Source organism: Manis pentadactyla, chromosome 9 (genome assembly GCF_030020395.1).
Source record: "Manis pentadactyla isolate mManPen7 chromosome 9, mManPen7.hap1, whole genome shotgun sequence".
In the NCBI taxonomy this organism is placed as follows: Eukaryota; Metazoa; Chordata; class Mammalia; order Pholidota; family Manidae; genus Manis; species Manis pentadactyla.
In genome coordinates this window covers 59,972,011-59,993,335 of record NC_080027.1, presented here as the reverse complement: position 1 = coordinate 59,993,335, position 21,325 = coordinate 59,972,011, and the positions used below count along the sequence as shown (strand labels likewise).

At 40.6% G+C, this 21,325-nt stretch overlaps 1 protein-coding gene across 2 annotated transcripts in view; it reads right to left on the bottom strand.

Annotated features, from left to right (window-relative positions):
- Positions 1-21,325, bottom strand: part of NELL1 (neural EGFL like 1) — an 812,822-nt gene that overhangs the window by 685,913 nt on the left and 105,584 nt on the right. For both annotated transcript variants that reach the window (XM_036932730.2, XM_036932731.2), the window contains exon 4: positions 11,168-11,338. In XM_036932730.2, coding sequence (XP_036788625.2) covers positions 11,168-11,338 — 171 coding nt within the window. The remainder of the gene's footprint in view (positions 1-11,167; positions 11,339-21,325) is intronic.

The window sequence follows — 21,325 nt, the reverse complement described above, 5'->3', positions numbered from 1 at the left end:
GGGGAATGCATAAATTTATTAGATACTCCATCATATGAAGTTATAAAACCTATACTGCAAAAGTTTTCATCCCAAATTTTATACTATTCCCCAAAATTTTTGTCCTTATAATTTCTTGTACATTTTTACTTTTGTGAATCAGGCAATCACTTTTTATTATTTAGAAAAATAAAGAAAAACACATCCATTGAGCTTCACAATAAGACTATGCCAAAATAGCATTGGACACTCATGAAACACTGCCCAAAGGACTTACTGTAATGGGCTTGATGAGTAAGGTACGGTGGGCCTCAAATGCAGTTTTAAGAAGCAGACCCACGGAACTGTATGACGGGAATATGTCTATTGCACAGGCAAAACATGTGTACCCAACTGTGTTTGCTCTCCAGCAGAGGGGGCACATGGCTGTGAGAGGTTTATGTTCATACCCTATCTGTAAATTACCTCCGCTCCTTCATGCCTGCCCGAGCTCCCTCGGACATAGGACACATGTAAATTCAACTTGAGAGCGGGGCACCATTCACCTTGTGGTGTGAATCAGACCAGGAAATCACCAAAGCCTTTTATAGATTAACTGTCTTCCTCAAGAAAAGAATAATCCTCCAAAATTCAAAGCAGAAAAACAAGGATTACTTCATCTTCACCTTCCCACGTGCCTGATATTTACAAATTACATTGAAATTTACAACACACATTCCCATGCAGATTCTTATTTGATCCTCATAACAACCCCATCCAAGTGGACTGGGTAGAAATGATGCCTATTTTGCACAGAAGAGGAGACTGAGGCAAGAAACAAGGAGATGTAACTTACAGAACCATCTAGAAGGGTAGGATGACAGGTCAGAAGCCACAAATACAGACCCATAGATCAGAACTCTGCCATTTTGTCATTCCAGTCGTCACAAGTATTTGTTAGCTACCCATTATGTGACAGCTTTATGACATACATGTGTGATATGATGGTGAGCTCTCAGGGTGTTTATAAGTCCTGGGAAAGGCAGACATCAATCACATGACCAGAACTACTCTAGAAAAACTATTTTACAGTGGAAGTATAAAACACAGGGGACTTTTTTGTTCTGAAAGTTGAAGATAAGTAGAAATGAACTTGATATTCTACAAATGGCATGTACAAAGAGCCTGTGGCTTAAATTAACATAATACACTTAAGTAAAAGAACTTGAGGTCAGAAGAACAGGAAAACTAGTGCAAGAGGAAACTGAAGTAGGAAACTGAAGTAGGCTGGACCATGCAAAATTTTTGTAAGCTATATTAAGGATGGTAACATTTACCCTCAAACTCATAGGAGGCCATTAAATGTACTCACATGTGTGGTTGGGTGGGAAGGGAATGTGGTGATCAAATTTGCAGTGTGAAGTCCTTATGTTTCACCCTAATGTCTATGAGACATTGCCATCTGTGAAAATTATGCAGAATTCACCATGCACACCTACTTCCTATGCTTTGCTCTCTTATTAGCTCCTGCAGGCTCTAGTACATATCTAATTAGATACCAGTAAAAGAAGCAGTAAGGACAAATGCCCTCCTTCATGGGGGTCCCCACCACCCAATCCTTTATTTCACCACCGGTTTTAAATGAGACCTTGTGATTGCAGAGTCACCTTAAAAGAACACAGTGAGTTTATCACCTTGAAATCATGAATATCAAAATTTATACTGGAACAGTGTAAAACCACCCATGTAACACAGGAGACTAGTGTAATATATCCATTTCACATTTGAAGAAGTGGCTGAATGGCTCATTTGCAGTCAGTCATGATTTAAGATTAGGCCCCTGGCCATTACACATCAGCACAGGGGCACAAGCAAAGCATACAAATCATAGGAGGAGGAGGAGCCATTCGAAGACCTGACCCAATATCACCTCTGTGGTTCTGAAGCCATGAACCCATCAACACTCCAGATTCCAGGGAGGAGGCAGGTTCTTTAAATCCAAAAGCAGTATCACAGAAGCCTTCCAGAGTCTCAAGACCAGCAGTGGTAGGAATTTCTAACAAGGTAGATTTGGGTACACCAGGGAAGTGGTCCTATTAGGTAAGCAGCCTTCCCAAGGTTAGAAAGTATTACATGGAACTTGGCCTTAGTTTTCCTCAGTTTGGAAATGGGATTCCTTGTACTTCTGCAAGAACTCAGAAATGTTATGTTGTCACATGGAGTGTTAAAAAGATGAAGAAAAACAGTGATTTTACAGCATCTTACTACACTGATGAACAGTGACTGTGAAGGGGTATGTGGGGGGTACTTGGTGAAGGGGAGAGCCTAGTAAACATAATGTTCTTCATGTAATTGTAGATTAATGATATCAAAATAAAAAAAATTTTTTTTAAAGATGAAGAAAAGCGATGAGGTGGAAGACAAGAGGAGGAGAGACTGGCAGAGAGTAAGCTTCCCAAAGAAGAAATAAGGAAGGAGACCTCCGCACTCTGGCTCTGACCTGCCACTGACCGTGTATCCCTGGATGAGTCCCTTCTATTCTCAGCACTTCAAAAGTCCACCCAACCTCAGAGGACCACAGTCAGGAACGAGTGACTATATGAATCACCTCTAAAGAAATACAAAACATTAATCTTCAACTCAGTAACGACTGAGCAGAAAGTCTGAGCTTCTGTCAGCCTGGTGCTGGGCCTCTGAGGATAAAATGTCAAGAAATGTGAACCATATTCCCCAGCTGCTTCCTTTCTTGTGCTTCAAGGACAGCATCAAACCTGGAGAGCAGGTATTGGCAAAAGTGCATTGAGTGACTGAGCGTGTCAAATGTGCACTGAGGACACAGCAGAATGACTCACAGGCTAGCGCGGTTTACCCCCAGTGGAAATAAATTCCATTCCGGGGAACCACAGGCACTCCAGGTGCCCTAAAGACACCTGCTGATGGCCCCAACCCCAAACCTATTAAGTTGCTATACGTGAAATTTCTTGTCAGAAAAGTGATACCCTCACACTGATCGACCCCAATGAGGGGAGACGCAGCATGACATTCCTGGGAAACAGTCAGAGTCAGCATTACCCAGGCCCTGTAAGAAAGGAAATTATTTCCACTCTAACTGCCCAGAAAAACCCTCAGGTAAGGACCCAAGCACCTTAACCAGCTGGCTTAGCGGCTCTGCAATGCCTGCTGGGAGGAATGCTCACATGAAGGTAAGAAGGATGAGCTATGGTACAAAGGCAACTGAATTTGGGGTTAGAGGAAAGACAAGGCACAGCCATCTTGTCCTTCTGAGCCACCTCATCCTCACCCCACGCCCACCATACCCCTTGAAAGAAGAACAACCAAATAGGTACAGCTATAAATGTTTCTGCACGTCCAACTACTCTGGCTGCTATTATTTATAACATTACTTTAATTAGTTTTCAGAGAGAGATGAATTTCTTTATAGTAATGTAGAAAATCAGTTCTTTTCAATGACAGCATCAGAACCCCTGGTCTAACTAGGAAACTAATGTAGTATTTGGAATTACTATTTGTTCAATTAAAAAGTCCTCACAGCTCATACATATTTTATTCTCCAATGCTCTTTTCCAATGAGTGAAGCATTAAAGGAACACAGACAACTAATATATAATTGTTTCTTTTTTAAAATAGGGTTCCATCCTATTTATTGTTCTGGTTTGACTTTTTATTTTCTCTCCTTGCTTTTCTTTCTAAAAAATAATGCATATCCATCAAAAGAGCAGAGTAAAATTATAACAATAAAGTTGTAAGCATTGATACTTTTTCCTACAAGAAAACATTTATTTCTCTTGCAGCCTATTTCCTCTTCTATTTATCTGGTACAGACCCATGTCCATGCAATATAACAACTCAAGATGTGTCTAAAGGCTATAGATGAAATCACCATGAGTTGGAAATGAAGTCTAATTTTTCTATTCTAATAAATCTTGGGCCCCATGTCTGCAGTAAAATGCCTTCTTGTTAATCTGCTCATGGCTTCTCATAGCCAACAAACCACTAGATAAAGGAAAGGTTCTATTGTATTTCTTTTTAGTACTTTACATTTGCAACTTTGAAAGCCCAGAAGTGCAGGCTGGTGTGGGGAAATACAGGCCACTCTCTCATCATCCACTTCAATTAATCCTTTTACCACCTACTTCTGCCATTGAGGCCACAGTTAACCAAAGGCATGTTTAAACACATAAGGGAACAAGAGGAAAAGATAAATGTTCTTTAAAAGACAAAATTAGAAATAGGTCTGCTACTGATGTCATTAGAAGATAGAGCAAAGTGAGAATCCACCTAATGAGGTTGGAATGAATAAGCCACAGGGCGCACAGCATGGGTAGAAGTGTGAGGGGCTCAGTCAGAATGCAACACCCAGCATCATAAAGCCTAGGCTGCCTTAACAATTAAGCAGCTACTCTCTACTTTACCAAAGAATCTACAACATTAAATGTATTACATTGGCCATCTAGATCTTCAGATCCCTTCTCTCCATTATTTAAGTCTCTACAGCTTGGAAGCATCAGAGGCTTTTTTTCATTCAGTATTCAGAGGACATGTTATGTTTTTCAGCAGCACCGCTATCCATCACCCACTGGCTACAGTACACTGATCTGTCTTGTAGGTCACCAAGCTATCAAGTCTTACCGGGTCAAGGCAGCCTGCACCCTCAAAATGGCTGTCCCACTGTCATGTGTGGAGCAGAACACTCTGAAAGAAAGAGCACGAGGTGGAGAGAATAGCCAACATTCCTTTAGCATCCAAAAATACATATTCGGCATCTACTCCAGCAAGGAGGGAGACAAGAGGGAAAAAAAAGGATTGGGCATCTGGGTTGTCTTTGCTTACCAGCAGCATGCTGTACTGTCTGTCAACCCACACATAGATTCAGATAATCGCAAACCCCCTGCTGGTCTACTACAGATGTGTCCCTCTGGAGGTGACGAGCAGAGTTGCTCTCCAGGGTCCTGAAGGCCCTCCCCTCCTCCCCGCCAAAAAGGCTAGAGAAGCTAAGGCCTAGAAACAGTAAATTACTTTCCCAGAGTCAAATTTAACAATCTCTTTCAGCTCAAATTTTCAGTTCAGAAAACCTTTATTCAAAATAAGCCACATTTGCAAAGTAGAGAAACAAAAGGTATATATTTTATTTAGGAAATCCAGTAAATTATAACAAATGAGTTTCCTCATTCAGTACTTCACCTGGCTTTACAACCCTTCATGAAAACTGTGATCATTTTGGCTCATAAACTGAGCAGGGGAAAGTAAATATCTGAACCTCCTCTCTCACAGGATTAAAAAGGGAAAGAGGCCGTGCCACATTCTCAAGGCTCTGCCAGGATCAATAGACGATTTTATCACACTGGCAGGGCTGTTTCCTTCCCCACTCAGCCTCAACTGCATGTTTTTAAAGACTCTGCAATTACATACTTTTAAAGACGCATGTAAAAACCATGTACCATTGTGTTGCATTACCAACCATGGAATTAAAAGACTCACTATTGGAGAAACTTACCTAGAATTTGGCCGTCAGAATAATTACAGGGACCTGAATGACCTCAACTCCCACATTGCATCATGGATCCACATTACACTTGAGGTCCTGACCCTGGGATATAAGTCACTGTTTTGATACATGTGAAAATATGACTAAATTGTGTTCATTTTCAATATGATACTTTAACATCTTTTCTATATGATTATATGTCTATCGTATTTCATGATGCTTTATGTTTATATAGTAGCTTGACATTTTCAAAGTGTTATGCACATATTCTCTTGCATACTTTCCTACAACCATATGGTAGAAGAGTTACTACTACTGCCTTATGGATCCAAGCACAGTTCTTGGCATATGAATGAATGAAAGGAGAATTAAAGAAATTAAGACTCTTCACAGAATTGCAGGCATATTACCTGATTTCACTCTTACAGCATAGCATGTAAATCACATTTTATTAATGTAAAACCAAGACAAAGGTCCAGCATTCATTTCAGTCCAGGTTAAACCACAGAGCCTCGTCAAATAGAAAACAGCTCTTCCTTCCCTCCCCCATGCCTCGTACCTCCTTCTCTGTTGCTCCCTGCAGGCTCTCCCCTTCCCTCACTGCCAACTTGATATGAATTACCCCTACACACTCTTCTCACACTCGCACTATGATTGGCTTTGTAATGCTTACAAGATGAACTTCATTCCAAGCCTGATTCTCATGTGACTTGCACAGAATCAAATCACACTGGCAAAACTGTAAAGCTGCAGAAATTGTTATACATTTTCAGCTGGGATGGTAAGAAATTGAGAGACTATTCCACCTGTGATCTACCAGACCTGACTGCCTTTACCAGGAATCTAGCAATCCAGCATGTACTGCCTTACAACATCTTACACTGTTGCCTTGTGCTGTTACTTAAATTACTTAAATTTATACATGGGTATGTCCTGTGTTCACTGCTTGTCATCTCTTCCTGGACAGAGGATCTAGAGCTGCTGGGTTAGTTGTACATGAGACATATACTGGCTTCTCAATTTTATTTGAATTAACTTTGATGAGTTGCACACATGTGCTCCTATTTGTGAAGTGAATATTCAATTGAGGAAACAAGATTGTAAATCTTGGCTTGACTCTCTTAGAAGCTGTGGCCTTTGACAGTCATCTCTTAAATTCTCTGCTCCTTACTGTACCATAAATATTTGCATAAAATCAATGTAGAACATTATAAACATGTGTCTTAACTACTGTAAGGAATGTGAGGTTTAGTAAGATGTTTGTAAATACATTAAGAGCTCTTTGAATGGGAGATACCATATCATATTTCATTATGAAAACTCTGGGGGTATAAACAGATGCTCATATCTCAAAGTTACTCTGAAATATTAAACAGAAATCTTGAATTACCAATGTGTTCAGTGATTTATAGTAAGTTCATTTTTCTGATTCTGCATGTTCTTCAAGATCAGTTATATCAAAAATTTAATGTGCTCTGCAATGAATAAACAGTATGTGTTAAAAGTCTAAATATGTTTATTTTCTAGACTATAATCACTGAGGTAACTCCCCATCTATCAGGCTGCAGATATGTGTGTAGCATGCACACTTGCACAAGCTTGAACAAATGAGAGTTCAGAGCTCTGTGGCACTGTGACTATGTAAGAGAAATTTTTTTTCTAGCAGTGAGACAAGAGGAAGTTAGCTTAGAGTGGGGACACCTGCATACTGCAAAATGTGCTGGCCAAAGGCTGGATGAATATGCCATTTGAATGGTTAACAATTCTGAGTCAGTCCCTTAGCTGTTGAGAAGCTCAACTACACTGTCACTTCAAAACCAAAATGCTGGCAGTGACTATTTTCAGTTCTCTCCACTGCTCCATATGAGTTGTCAAATCAGCGTGCTTGCAGGTCTGCAATCTGTGTCCACACTCGCTCTGATATCCAGGTTCTAGGGCCAATCGCTGTGGGGGCCCCTAGTGGCTTTAGAATTTAAAATGACAGAATAAGCCATGAACTTCCTGATGGCAAAAAGACTCATTTCTTTGTAACCTACATAGTCCAGCAGAGAGTGTTTAATACATTAATTTGATGAGTTGACTGAAATTAAAAGTTACCAAATAAAAAGAAAATCCCTTTTGTGGTGAATGAGAAAGAGCAGTTATGCACAGAATCCAAGATGTCAGTGGATTCTGGGCTTTGGGTAATAGAGACAGGCTGCAGGGTGAGCTGAGAACGGAACGGAAGAATCTCAGGAAGGTAGGCTTCATACCAGGCTTTGTTGGCAATTATTAATATCAAGGCAGCTTGAGAAAAACCCAAGGTAATGGAGATAATCATGCTGGCCACCCGATTTGTTTTGTTTCTAGCTTAACATAATCTGCTACCCACATTTTGGGAGCTTCTCCCTGGCCCCAGCTAAAAAGCAGAAGCAGGAAGTGTAAGTCTCCACAGTAAGCAGGAAGTGGTCAACTACAGATGGAAAGGGCAGTCACTTTTCTTGTGGCAATTGTGTAATGAAGTCTGAAGAGGCCGTTTCTCAATTCTAACCTCAAAAAGGTGGAAAATCCCACCACACCATAGATCCTCAGAGCAATGGAACTGCCTGTGAAATCTTCTCTTCTTGGTTTCAAATGACTGAATGGAACCTCTTGTAGCATTGCACCCCAGGGAGGAGTGCCTGGTGCGGTTGACTTTGTCCTGGGAAGTACATGTCATGAGGACTTTACAGAGGTGGCATGGAGGGGTAGGAAGACTACAGTTAGGGAGCTGGATCCTGGTTTAATGTTTGGTGGTCTGCTTAGTACATTATGTGACTGAGATGGAGTTACTTTTCTTCTCTGAGCCTTTCTAATTCCAAATATGTAAAATAGATCAAATGAAAGTGTCCCCATATGGTTATGCTAAGTAATATGTCTAGCACTTTACATGGTTTGTAGTAGATGCTAATAAATGTAGGTCCCTTTCCCCCTGCCAACGCAATGAGTTCAGTTAATAAGATTCCACATCTTATCAAACAACTTCAAAGATCAGCAATGTAAGACATGTGGGAGGAAAATACTAGAAAGAGCAAATTGCTCACACAGAATCAGGTTCTTGCCTTCCCTCATGTTCCAAGACCACTGCCAATGGTCCCTGAGCAGCCTAGTAGGCAGAGCAGACTCTCATGAGTCAGACTTGGGTCCCAATCCTAGCACTGCCACTTTTTAGCAGGAATGCAGACATAATATAACCTCAGTTCTGTTACTTTTAAATGAGAAAACAACATCATGAGTGTGGGATGAATAAATCTTTGTAAAGTGCTTAGCACTGTGCCTAGCATAATCACTACTCAATAAATGTTATCAAATCTGCATTTATCATCTAATCATCTGAACTCTAGTGGATGACAGGGTAAGAAAAATAAGATAATATAACTCTAAGGTTAAAAGGAATCAAAAAGAACTTCATGGTGCTACAAAATGCATAGCTTAAAGAGTAAGTTCCCCAGAAATTCTTATGTGTAATCAGGTTTGGGAACTATGTTCCTAGATATTTCTTATTTCACCAAAGTCAAAATTTACCTCTCTTTTGGCACAGTCATTCCAGGCCTTTGTTTCCCTTAACCTATCTTACAAAACTCATTTGTGTCTGGATCCATGAATCATTAACAATTTTGTTTTCCTTCCAAGATCCTAAGGGACATGTATGCCATGAACAGAAGTATGAGAAACTTCGAGAGAAGGGAAGGACTATTTAGAATCCATTCAGTTCATTCTTTAACCAATGGAACCAACCCTAAAATATATTTTGATGTTCAGCCCTCCAATCCTCTCCCCACTCTCCTGGTAGAGAGATTACAGTAGTGAAGAACATATAGTGAATGAAAATGTGAGACAGGCACCACAGATGTGCAGAACAACAAATATGTATTGAGTGCCAAAGGCCAAGCACCACCCTAACTCCTTTACGTGGACCATCTCATTCAACATTCCCAACTATGAATGTCTATTAGTATTATTCCCAGCTTACATGGGAATTCAAAAACTGACATGCAAAGAAATTAATTTGCCCAAATTCACACAGCTAACAAATGACTGAGTACTAGCAGAAGAAAATAATTTATAGGGGCCAGAGAACTTGTGAGGGCATGAAACCTTAGATTAGCAGAGACATAGCCTCTCCTCTATTTCACCTTCTCCAGAGAGAAAAGTACTGGAAAACAGAAGATAAAACATTTAAAAGAAGGAAGTAAAAAATTGTATAGCAGTGTCTCTGGGACTTTGGAGTTGGGAATTAGTGAACTAGGGCTCCGAGGCCTCTTTCTGGCCTGTGGCGTAGGAGGACGTGCAGGGTCCTCCCCCTCTCTCCCATTTGGGCAGCATCTGCGTGGTGAGGGCAGGGAGAACAGGAGCGCTACCTGACGGGCCACTTCGTGCTAGAGAACTGAAGGAGCCAACGAGCTCTTAAAGGTGGAAAGAGCGACAGCAGCTTGAGGGCTGGCTTTATCCAGGCTTCCCAGAACTACAGGGTAAAAAGGAGCCAGTGGCTTGTCTGGAAACGTTGTCCAGGCATACATATCTGGTTGAAGCCACAATTCTTTAGAAGTCCAGAAAGCATCTTAAATAGATGACATCAAAATGAACCAAGACTCATGTCAAGATAGCAGAACTTCTCTAAAGCCTGACCATAGTTTCTATTCTCTGCCCTTCCAGATCTCTCCTAAAAGAGACTGCTGAGCCGGAGTGGCAAACACATTCAAGTATCCACCCATCAGAAATGTAGCCTGGAGCTGACTGACCTTGGGTTATTCCTCCTTCTGGTGGGTTCCGGAAGGGAAGCCACTCCTAACATGTCTGTTCTTTGTCTTGGGCTCAAGCAAGCAAGTACTGAGGTGGATTGGTCATCTTAACTTTGATAGTATCATTAATGAGAATCAACAATTCATGGGGACTGCTTGCAATACAAAAATTTCTCTATATAGGACTCATATCACTGTCCATAAGGATTTTCAGCAGGTTCTAAAGAGATCACAACATTCTCCTTAACCACCATTATCCAGCTGTCCAGCTACAAATGACTCAGTGGAGACCAATGGTCTTTTTCTTCAGCTGGCAGTAATGGCAGACGTGGGCGACAGCATCTCCTTCCTACCCCTGCCCCCAACCTACATCTCACAAATAGTCTCGAGTTCCTGTGACAAGCTGGAAGGCTCATTCCTTTGCAGAAATTGGGTGGCATCAACTCCAAAAGATTCAAAGAACAGCCACTCTAAGAGGCCTCCATTTGGAAAGATACTTAAGCAAAGCTGTGCCTGATGAAGTGAAATAGAATTAGTTGCTTCAGTGACACAGGCTCCTCAGATTCATTCTAAGGTAGACTGGCTCATTCGCTTCCAAGTGGAATGAACTCAACAATATATCACAGTTAACTGTGATCACAGCTCCATTGAATTTCATCTGGAGCCTGGAGTACACCAAGGTGCACTCAATATTCCCCAATCTGTAATCAACCTTTTGCACATTTGTTCCTAATCACAGGATACTGTTTCACCTTAATGAACTGTTTTCTTAGCATATTACAGTTGGTCATCTCAGCATGTCTAATGGCCCATTCGATAGGTTTAAATTACAGTTAGGGTCCCTTGATTTTTGTTTCCCAGCAAGGCTTGGAGGGGTTTGATATTTTTTCCCCTTCCCATTGCCTGATTTCAAGGGCAGAATCACAAAGGGTCAAAGACATACCTGTTGCAGTCAACATGGAGCAGGAGATGAGAGGCGCTAACTGACAGCGCGACCTTGTGCCACTGCCCGTCTGCCATCCGGTACGGGAGAGCCTCCGTCCTGGGCTTTCCATTATGTATGTAGTGATATCGGATTTCATCCCTCAGACCACTGCTCTCCAGTTCAAAATAGCTGTATGTAAAGGTAACAAATATTTCCTTTATTTTACTTCTGGATTTCACCACCATCATCAATCCTCAATACCTATGACGTTTCTCAAAATCTAGAATAAGCTAAACATGACACAAAGTTCTACAACCCCAAATCAACTGACCCATAATGAATCCAATTCACCTATTGCCTGAGAACCTTACTGGTGACACCCTGAGTCTCTTGAAATGGAGATAGAGCCACCAAGAGGTGACAGACCACAAGCTAATTAGCAAAGCTTGGCATAGTCTCTCTTAAATACAAGTACAGTTCAGAACCTTCTATTGTCTAAAAATGGCTATTCACATAGAATGGACTTATTATTTTATTATTGCCATTTTTACTTTTTCAAGAATTAAAGGAAAATGGAAGTCATGTTGGATATTAGGGATTGAAATAAATTGTCAGCTGGAGAGGCTAGCAAGACTTTTTTTTTTTTTTAAATAACCCCTTGGACAAAAGCTTTAAGTGGATGACAATTCCTAGATAATGAGCAGGGGAGGAAAGGTTGAAACTACTTACATATGGACCAGTATTTCAAATGATCATGGAATGAAACATACAATTGAGGTTTTTCTTTCTACAGATTGTTACCAAGTTTTCCATATCTATGCGAACCTCAGCACCACCCCTGCAGTCTGTGTATTACTCATAAGAGGAAGCAGGCAACTCCGGGACACTCTTCAGATACACACCAGAGCTGATACTATTGTGGATGGGTGGCAGACCTCTTCAGTCTCCTATGCCTCTCTTCTGAAGTGTGTCATCAACACTGGACCTAATCTCATCGCCAGGCATTGCACTAGGCAATTAACACATACTCTGTAACTTATCATGCACAAAAACCTACTAGACTGATATTATCAAGACTTTAAATATAAGAAACAGATTCTGGATATAATAACATACCCTAACCAGGATTCAACACAGGGTCTAAATCTGACAACCTATGCACTTTCTACCAGTGTGCCGCCCATCTCAGAGGGGCAATGACACAGGGGGAAACATGGCCTCAAAGGCACTGTCTTCAAGCAACTCATTCATACCAACAACTCACTGCTTGCCTAGACAGGTAACCAGGTTCAGTCCCTGATTTGGAAAGACCTATTGCTTCTCCTCTAATCCACTGAGTTGGTCTGAGCCCACTAGCCAGATCATAGTTAATCTAAAACACAAAATGCATCTCTTATGAGGACTGATATGAACATATCACAAAACTCAGCCTCTATTAATGACTCCCAGATCTTATGTCAGAAAACAATTACATATTTCTTGTTCATCTTTCACAGGGATCTTCCCAGGAGAGCAATGCAGGGGATGCAGAGTCAAGACCAGCCTCTGCCCTACTTTATTTGCAATAAAAGAATCAGGCCCAAGGTAATAAACTAAAGAGGTTACTTAAACTATTGACACCAGCTCCTGGGACAAGATGCATACTTATTAGCAATAATAAATATAAGACATATTTTATAAGACTGCAAAGGAGGAAATACCTTAACATAGAAGACACTCATTTTAAGGGAATTGTCTAAATTTCTTCTAAGCTAGAAGAATCAAACAGAGAACTTAAAAAATCAAGAAGACCTTAGAAATTATCTGGTCCCTCATTAATTTATTGAATTTACTGTTACTGAACACACAGCAAAAGGCTAAAAAAGGATTTAAAATACAGATCATATTCTCAAGATGCTTTGAGACTAGTGGAAGAGGAAATAAAATGTGTGTCCCTTCCACAAAAAAGCTAGCAACTGGCCTATGGGAAACAAATGGGAGGCGAGGGAAGCCGTCAATGCAGGACTGCCTGCCAAGTGCCGAGAATGGGCCAAGGGCTGTCATCAACATAATCTGACTTAATTTCTTCAAAGAAAGTATTTTTATCCCTATTTTACAGATTAGTTCACATATGAACAAAGATCTTAAGTATCTTGCCCAAGACCTTACTACTCCTGTATAGAAAAGCAGCATGAGTTTATAAGATCTAACCAAAATTAACACATGAGGAATCTCCCAATTACTTTATTTTGACCAACAAGCTACTGTAGCAGAAAGAGATGTGACGCTCAAGGGACTGCAATCAATGACAATTAGAAATGTTCACAGTGATCACTTGATAGAATCATTTTTAAAAAGTAAAAGGAAGGCAGAAACATTTAACCAGATTTCATCATGCCCAGTTATGGCCTCATCGAGCAAGTGCTCCATGTATTATAAGCACATCTTTGAAAGACCACTTCATGAAGCAGTGAAGAAAGTGGGTTTTGGGTATTCACAGATACACAGCTCGGAGAAAAAAAAGTCTGCCATATTGTTAGGAAAATAGGTACTTGTGTCTTAGGATAAAGTTTCTGACAGCATAATGCCCATGTTCGAAAAGTAGTCTATCTCAATGTGGGTGAAAATTAAGGTGATATTTTTTAAAAATATGTTGGGTAACTGCTGAAGTGGCCCTGGGGAGGACAAGGATGCTGGATGACTTAGGTTATATCTGGAGAAGATTTTTTATTGAGTGCTGGGAGAGGAATAAGGCCACATTTGCAACCAGCAGCCCTCTTCTAATAGAGAAGTGAGGCTTGGTCCTGAGAGCAACTTGGAGGAGGAGTCTTTTGGCCTGATGGCCTTTGGCTATAACCTGGGGAAAAGACTCATTATTTGTAGCAGAGCCTCATTATTCAAAATGTGATCCACAGGCCATCACCACCTGTGGAAATTCAGATTATGAGGCTTCAACTAAGACCTCCAGGAATCAGAGTGTGCATTTTAATAAGGCCCCTAGATGATTCATGTGCATATTAAAGTTTAAGTAGCACTGTGGTAGAGTACACCAGGTGTTGCTGTACTTTCTGGCCAGCTGGTCACTGTGAGGGAAGCAGAAGTTTGATGCTACGAGCAAGTGAGGGAGAGCCCTGTGGTGCTGGCCTGGGGAGGAAGGGCACTGGACGAGATTGTGAGGAAGGATCTAGTGAGCTGTCAGACCCAGAGCAGTCCTCTCTCTCTCCTCAGGCCTCCAGGGCTTTGGGGGCAGCAACTGCCTGAGTGATGAAATCACCAGCTAGATTTTGTGAGCAGCATTTCTCCCCTTAACCTTGGACCTCAGCCACATGTGCTAATGAACTATCTTGGCTCCCAGAAAGGCCTGTTCATCCTGCAAATATTTGAAAACCGCAATGGTATTGCACTTCTAAGTTTTCTCTTTTTCAGACCAAGCATTGCCAGCATCTTCCGTCGTATTCCTACCCCCACATGGACTGAGTTCCCTGGACAAGGATTCTGCCTTACTCCTCTTGCTAGAACTGTCCCCATGCTCTAGGTATATGGTAAAATGGATCAATTTCCCCCTTTAACACAGCATCCGGGAATAAAGACACTTTCTCTGGGCTGTGCACAGCTACGAGTGCATGCTGACCCAGATTCTCACCTCCCCGCCATCCAATGCTACAAGTACACTTCCATGAAGAATGCCATGAAGGTGAATCTCCCCCACCCTGTACTGACATGGCTAAATTTTTTAAGACTAAGCCCCTGCTTAAATACTAGGAGGTCCTTATCCAAAAATCAGCATAATTCTCCAAAGCCCACTCTCAACTATTAAGAACAATCAGAGTTACCATGAACTGAAATCAAATATCCTAAGACTTATCTGAAGTCCATATTTTACTGAGAAATAAAAATCTAGAGTAACAATTTCAAATAACATACATAAATTGGGATCAAGTTATTCTCATTAAAATGGTCATCATTTTCAAATGAAAAAAAAAAAAACTTACACCAAGGGATACATTCTGGAGATGATTAAAGAAATTTAAGATTTGATGCTCATTAGAAGCTAAGTGGCAGAACTATGACTTGAACCCAGGAGTGGCAGACACCAAAGTGGATGCTCCCAGTGGTAACTTACCATTGTTTTCTATCACATAAGATGTTTTATATCTCTTCTCTCTGATCCTGCCAACAATCATAAATGGTGTGAAAACTGAGGCACAAATTGATGAGGTTCCTTGCCCAAAGTCACATAACTCCTAAGATTCAAGTCCACATCTGCTTCATCCCAAGACCCGTCTTCTTTCCACTACACTGGGCTCTTCCCTGAGCACAGTGGCATGACCATATGAGGGTCAGAGGGCAAGAGTGTTCAGGCAAACTCAGGTGGCCCCCAGCCCTGGTCCCCATGGTGCCCCATGCAGCCGAGGCATCTCTCTGCAGACTCAGGGGCCAGTCCCCATTCCTCATGCCTAAGAATACTATCACCATGAAAAGAAATGCTATACCTGTTCATGTAAAAAAAAGCCCTTTTCCTTTTCCTGGGATAATGAAGAGAAGCCACCAAAAAAATGCCAAGAAGGTGTAGGGTCTCTTACCTCAGGCCAGGGGTTCTCAAAGACTATGTGTACTGAAAAAAGGCCTTGCCACAATTTTTAAATAAGTAGTGCAGAGAACACTGGCCCAAGGATCCTGAGACTTGATTTCAACCCTAAAGTTGCTACAAACCATGAAATCACTGGCAAATATGTCCCTGCCTCCCCCTACTTCCATTTCTTCTGTCTGTTCAGTAAGGTGGTTAGATCTGATCCTCAGAATACGATTCCTTAGAAGGGCCTTAGTGTCTATGGCAGAGGGTAAGGATAGGATACCAGAGAAGCTTCTCCCTCATCTGCCATGTAAACTGGAGTTCCCCATAAGGTTTCTTTTGGGTAAAAGAGACCACTGCCAAAAACTGTCTGAAAACACTCAACTGAATAACTTTCATAATTCACACATATTTGGCAAACTGGTAATGTTTTATAAAAACTGAGTAATTGGTGGGTCAGTTAGTTCATTCTACCTTTGGCTTTTCTAGCAATGCGTTGGTTCCAGGTTCCTCAGAAGGCTGCAAAAAAGCACACAGGAGCTGGCATATGTAGCAGACATGGCTAATATTCACACGCCAACTACACTTCCCAGTCCCCTTGAATCGAGGAGGGACCATATGACTAGCTGCCACCAACAAAACATGCGCAGTAGTGATGTATGACAAGAAGAGGCAGTTAAGAGAGAGAGTGCCTCATCCATGTCCGTTACAGAGGGTCCAGCAGAGGATTCTGAGGACTCAGCGGGTGGTGGTGTTTTTAGATGGAATAAGCCTGGGTCCTTCAATGACTACATGGAGCAGAGACCCCATTCCTCACACAGACCAACAATGAATCAGGACTAAACAAAAATAAACCTTCACAGGTGAAAATCCAGAGAGACTTAGAGGTTATTAGACTACCTTGACTCAGTAAAGAGGTACAGGAACATGAAACTCAGGCAAGGCAAAGCACCGAGGAGTACCCATGGACACAAAACTGTTGCTAGACTATAAATAGAAAGAAATGGCAGAAGGCATGAATATAGTCATCTCCTGTCCTGTGCTGACAGACAACCTACAAAGCATGGCCTAATATTCTGCTTGGCAAATGCTATTTTTCAAAAACATCCAGGGTAGTATCTGCTATCTCACACGTTCTACAATGTAATCTTGACCTTCAATTGAAAGGTGGGATCTGTGTCCCCTCCCGTTGACCTGGGTGAGCTTGTCAGTGATTTAAGGGCAAAATTAATGCTTGGTGATGTCTAAGGGTAGGTCACAAAACAGGTGCAGTTTCTATCTTGTTGGTTGGAACACTTGAACTTGAATCCCTAAGTGTAAGAAGTCTGATCATCCTGAGGCCACCATGCTGTCAGCAAACCCCAACCACACTGGAGAGGCTGCATAGAGGCACTGGTGGTCTGCAGCTCCAGCTGGGATCCCAGCCAAGCCCCAGCATAAACACCACACAGAAGCGAAGGCAGCTCCAGATGGGTTCCCCAGCTCTCCACTCTTCCCAGTCGCAGCCACAGACCCTGTGGGATAGAGACACGCCATCCCACTGGACTCTGTCCAAATTCCTGACCCACGGAATCTGCAAGCATAGTAAGTTTGGGAATTTTTTGCTACACATCAGTAGAAAGTGGAACACTTTGACTTCAGGTACACAGGTTTTTACCACTTAAAACTTGAAAGTACAATGTGGGTATATCCCTAATTAGATACCTGGGGTCATTGGTCAGATAATCAAATCTCAAGTTCTGGTTATACTCTCAACAGAATTTCTTCCAACATCAAAAATGGAACTCTGCCTTAAAAATGCAACTTAAACACTATTAATAAATTATCACATCTTTTAAAATGCATGGTTTTCAGTAGTTATTTAAAGAAAGGACACCAAAAGAATAAATTGGTATCTTGCTCACTAATCTGTTATTTTTCTTATATCAAGTCCTAATATTTTGCTCCAAACTTCACATTTATTGAAATGGAAGTGGCCACCTCGGTGGTCCTTTTATACACCAAACATCTTCTGTGGGCTCCAGGTTCTCTTCCAGTCTACAGGGGTGTTTGATTAAGTTAAAGCAAAGTCTAGTTTTCCTGGACAAACTTCCATTACTACCAACGTATGTTTCCTTTATTCAGAGCAATACAGAGCAGTAGAAAGAGCATTAAATATCCAGAAAAAAATGTGCCTACTGTAAAAGGGGCTTCAGAGTTCAGCCAGATTATGTTCAATCCTTGCCCTGACTGGCTGGCTAATACCTGCATGAATGTGGACAAGACACACCATTTCCCTAAGCTTCCTTTTCTTCCAGCAGGAAGTAATACCACATCTTTCTTTCAAAGAAAAAAATGTCATAGCATTTGTAAATCACCTTACAAAGTGCTTAGTGTCTACTAGCAATTGCATTTCCGTATTTTTTCCTGCATAAATGTAGGAAATAAACAGCCTCACAGATGTGTGATGCTGCTGAAAAGGGTACATATCCCACCTTTTCTCAGAAAGATGCTTCTCTGCCTTCTCCTTTCCCTTGTTTAGACTTGACCTAGTACTTCTATTTGCAGTTGTGAACTTGTATATTACTTCTGTCCTCAATCCTCTCAGTAAACATCTAGCAAGAGAACAATGGTAACAGCAATTACAAACTGCCTCTGTTACTGAAAATAAAACATTCACTGTTAAATTAAATGTAAAAATAAGGTTCTTTGCACCTATGCAAAACAGTTGTATTATAGTCTTCAAAAGCATGGGAGTAGCCATGCTGGTCTTACTAAAGTGAAGGTTGGCTTCTAACTTTCCCAGATGCTGAGAGCTAGGGAAGAAAAGACATGGAACTTCAGAAAGCTAAGACAGAAAGGTTTTGTTGTTTTGTTTTTTTTTAGTTGGAAGAAGAAATGTAAAATAAAAGCAACCAATGAGCTAGTTTACTAAGACAAAGGGGAAAACGGACCATTAGTCTCTGCCAAGGCCTCGCGTGCAGTTGAATATAAATATTTAAACAAACAAGCCCAAGGTTTGGAGTTTGGAATCACACAACTGCATCTTATCTTAAACCTGAAGTGCAACTCCAGATCTCCAGAAACTCAAAATTAAGATATTCTAACTATGAAGATTTAGGACATAGGAACCAAAATAACAACAGTAGTGGTTGTAGTTACACCCCAAAGATACATAGCACTTTCTCTAGTTCTAAGTTTTATCGAACATTTAAAGAGAAGAAACGTTACAGTTCCCAAACACAAAATAAATTTTAAAAAATCTTATAAATACATAGGACTTTATAGGTCTGTAAAGTTTTTAACTTGAATATTTTACTTCTGCAGTTCAAAATATCTCTCTAAGGTACTCAGTGAAAAGTTCCCTCTCTTCTTATACTCCATTCTTCCCACACTCAACATCTCTCATAGGCAACTAGTGTTATATTTCTTCTGTAACCTTCCAAATTTTTCTTTTTTAATCAACTTTTTAAGAATAGTTTAGATCTTCAGAAAACAAGTGCTAGGGCAGTACAGAGTTCTCATATGCTCCACAGTGTCCCCTATTAACATCTTACATTCATTTGGTATATTTATTGCAATTAATGTACCAATATTAATATGGTATTATTAACTAAAGTCGACACTTTTTAGTCAGATCACCTTACTTTTTAACTAATATCCTTTTTCTGTTCCACAATCCCACCCAGAATATATTAGATTCAATGGTTATATCTCTTTAGACTTCTCTTAGCTGTGACAGTTCACACTTGCCTAATTTCTTATGACCTTGGAAATTTTGGGAAGTACTGATGATACATTTTGTACAATTTCCCCCAGTGGGATTTGTCTGTTTTCCTCATGCTTAGACTTGAGTTGTGCATTTTTGGAAGGAAGGTTACAGAGGTAATCTATAATTCTTATCCTATCAAGGAGACATAGTATCCACATGACTTACTCACTCTTGGTATCAGCCTGCCTGGCTGAGGAGGTGTCTGTCAGGTGTCCCCATTGTAAAGCCACTTCTCCCTCTCCATACTTTCCTCTTTGGAAGGAAGTCCCTACTGCAATCCACACTCACGGAGTGGGGAGTTATGCTCCACCTTGGAGAGAGTGGAGTGTCTATGTAAATTATTTGGATTCTTCTACATGGGAGATTTGTCTGTCCTCTCCACTTATTCAAACATTTGTTTAGGTATGAACTCATGGGTTATCATTTTATACTTTGAGTCACCGCCCAATATTAGCTTACTCTGTTGCTCAAACCATTCTGCCTCTGGCCATCGTGAGATGTTTCTTCAGTTGGCCCCCATGCCCCTTTGACATATTCTCATCTATGTTTTTTTTGGTGCGACTCTGTGCACTTCCTGGTACTACAAGATGCTCAAGGCTTGTCTCACATATTTCCTGACCCAGTCCTAACTGTCCATTCCTCCAAGGAGGCTTGGTTGTTTCTACTGGAGAATGGTATTAGAAATCAGCATCTGAACACTATAAAAGCTCAGGGCTACTGGGCATTGTTCTTCTAGGCCCTCTTCTTCTAGAGCAAACTATAATAACCAGGTATATATACACATTTATAAAAATTTCTGTAGGTATTTATCTGTATCTAAATTAGGTTAAACTTGAGTTCATACTGATGACTTAAATTCTAATGTATTAACACATAAATCATTCTAGCTTTTTCCCCTTTTTTATCTGTAACAAGTCACCATTCATTTACATATTCACTTTCAGTATGCACATATAACTGTATTAGAATTGTTAACCCATACCTCATGGAAAGGATTTCACCAACAGGAATAAAGTGCCTGTAAAGTTCCCTTTGCCTTTAGTCTTACAGACACCACCTGTTTCCAAAGTTACTCAGCCTGGCAACTTTTCCTCCAACCTTTTTATTGAGATTGTTTCACACATTTGTAATACAGTTGGAGTGCTTAGCCACACTATATTCCATAATGGGATTCCCCGATCTCCTGAATGATTTTTTTTAAGTATGTGTACATTAAGGTTCACTCTTTTCACCATAAATTTCTATGGGTTTTGACCAATGGGTTTTGGTCATGTATCCATCATTAAGAGTATCACACACAATAGTTCTGCCGGAAAAAAAAATCCTCTTTTCTCCACCCATTTGACCCTCCCCCAACACCTCCTTGGTTCTACGTTTTCCAGAATGTCATATAAATGGAAACAGAGTATGTAGCCTTTCAAATGGGTTCCTTTACCAAGTAACACGCATGTAAGAGTCATTCATATTTTTCATGGCTTAATAGTTTATTCCTTTTGTTTTTATTATTGAATAGTGTCCCATTTTATAGATGTGCCACAGATTATCCATTCACCTACTATTGAAGGATATTTTGGTTGCCTCTTGTTTTAGGTGACTATGCATAAAGCAGCTTAATAATATTTGTGTGAAAAAAAGTTTTCAAATCAGCTGGGTAAAATACCTAGGAATGTGATTGCTGGATTGCATATCAAGACATTTAGCTTTTTAAGATATTATCAAACTGTCTTCTACAAGGGCTGTACTTTACATCTCCACGAGCAATGAATAAGAGTTCGTATTGCTATACATCCTCACCAGCAAATGGTGTTTCCATTTTTTATTTTAGCCATTATAATAAGTATATAATGGTATTTCATATTTAATTTGCATTTCT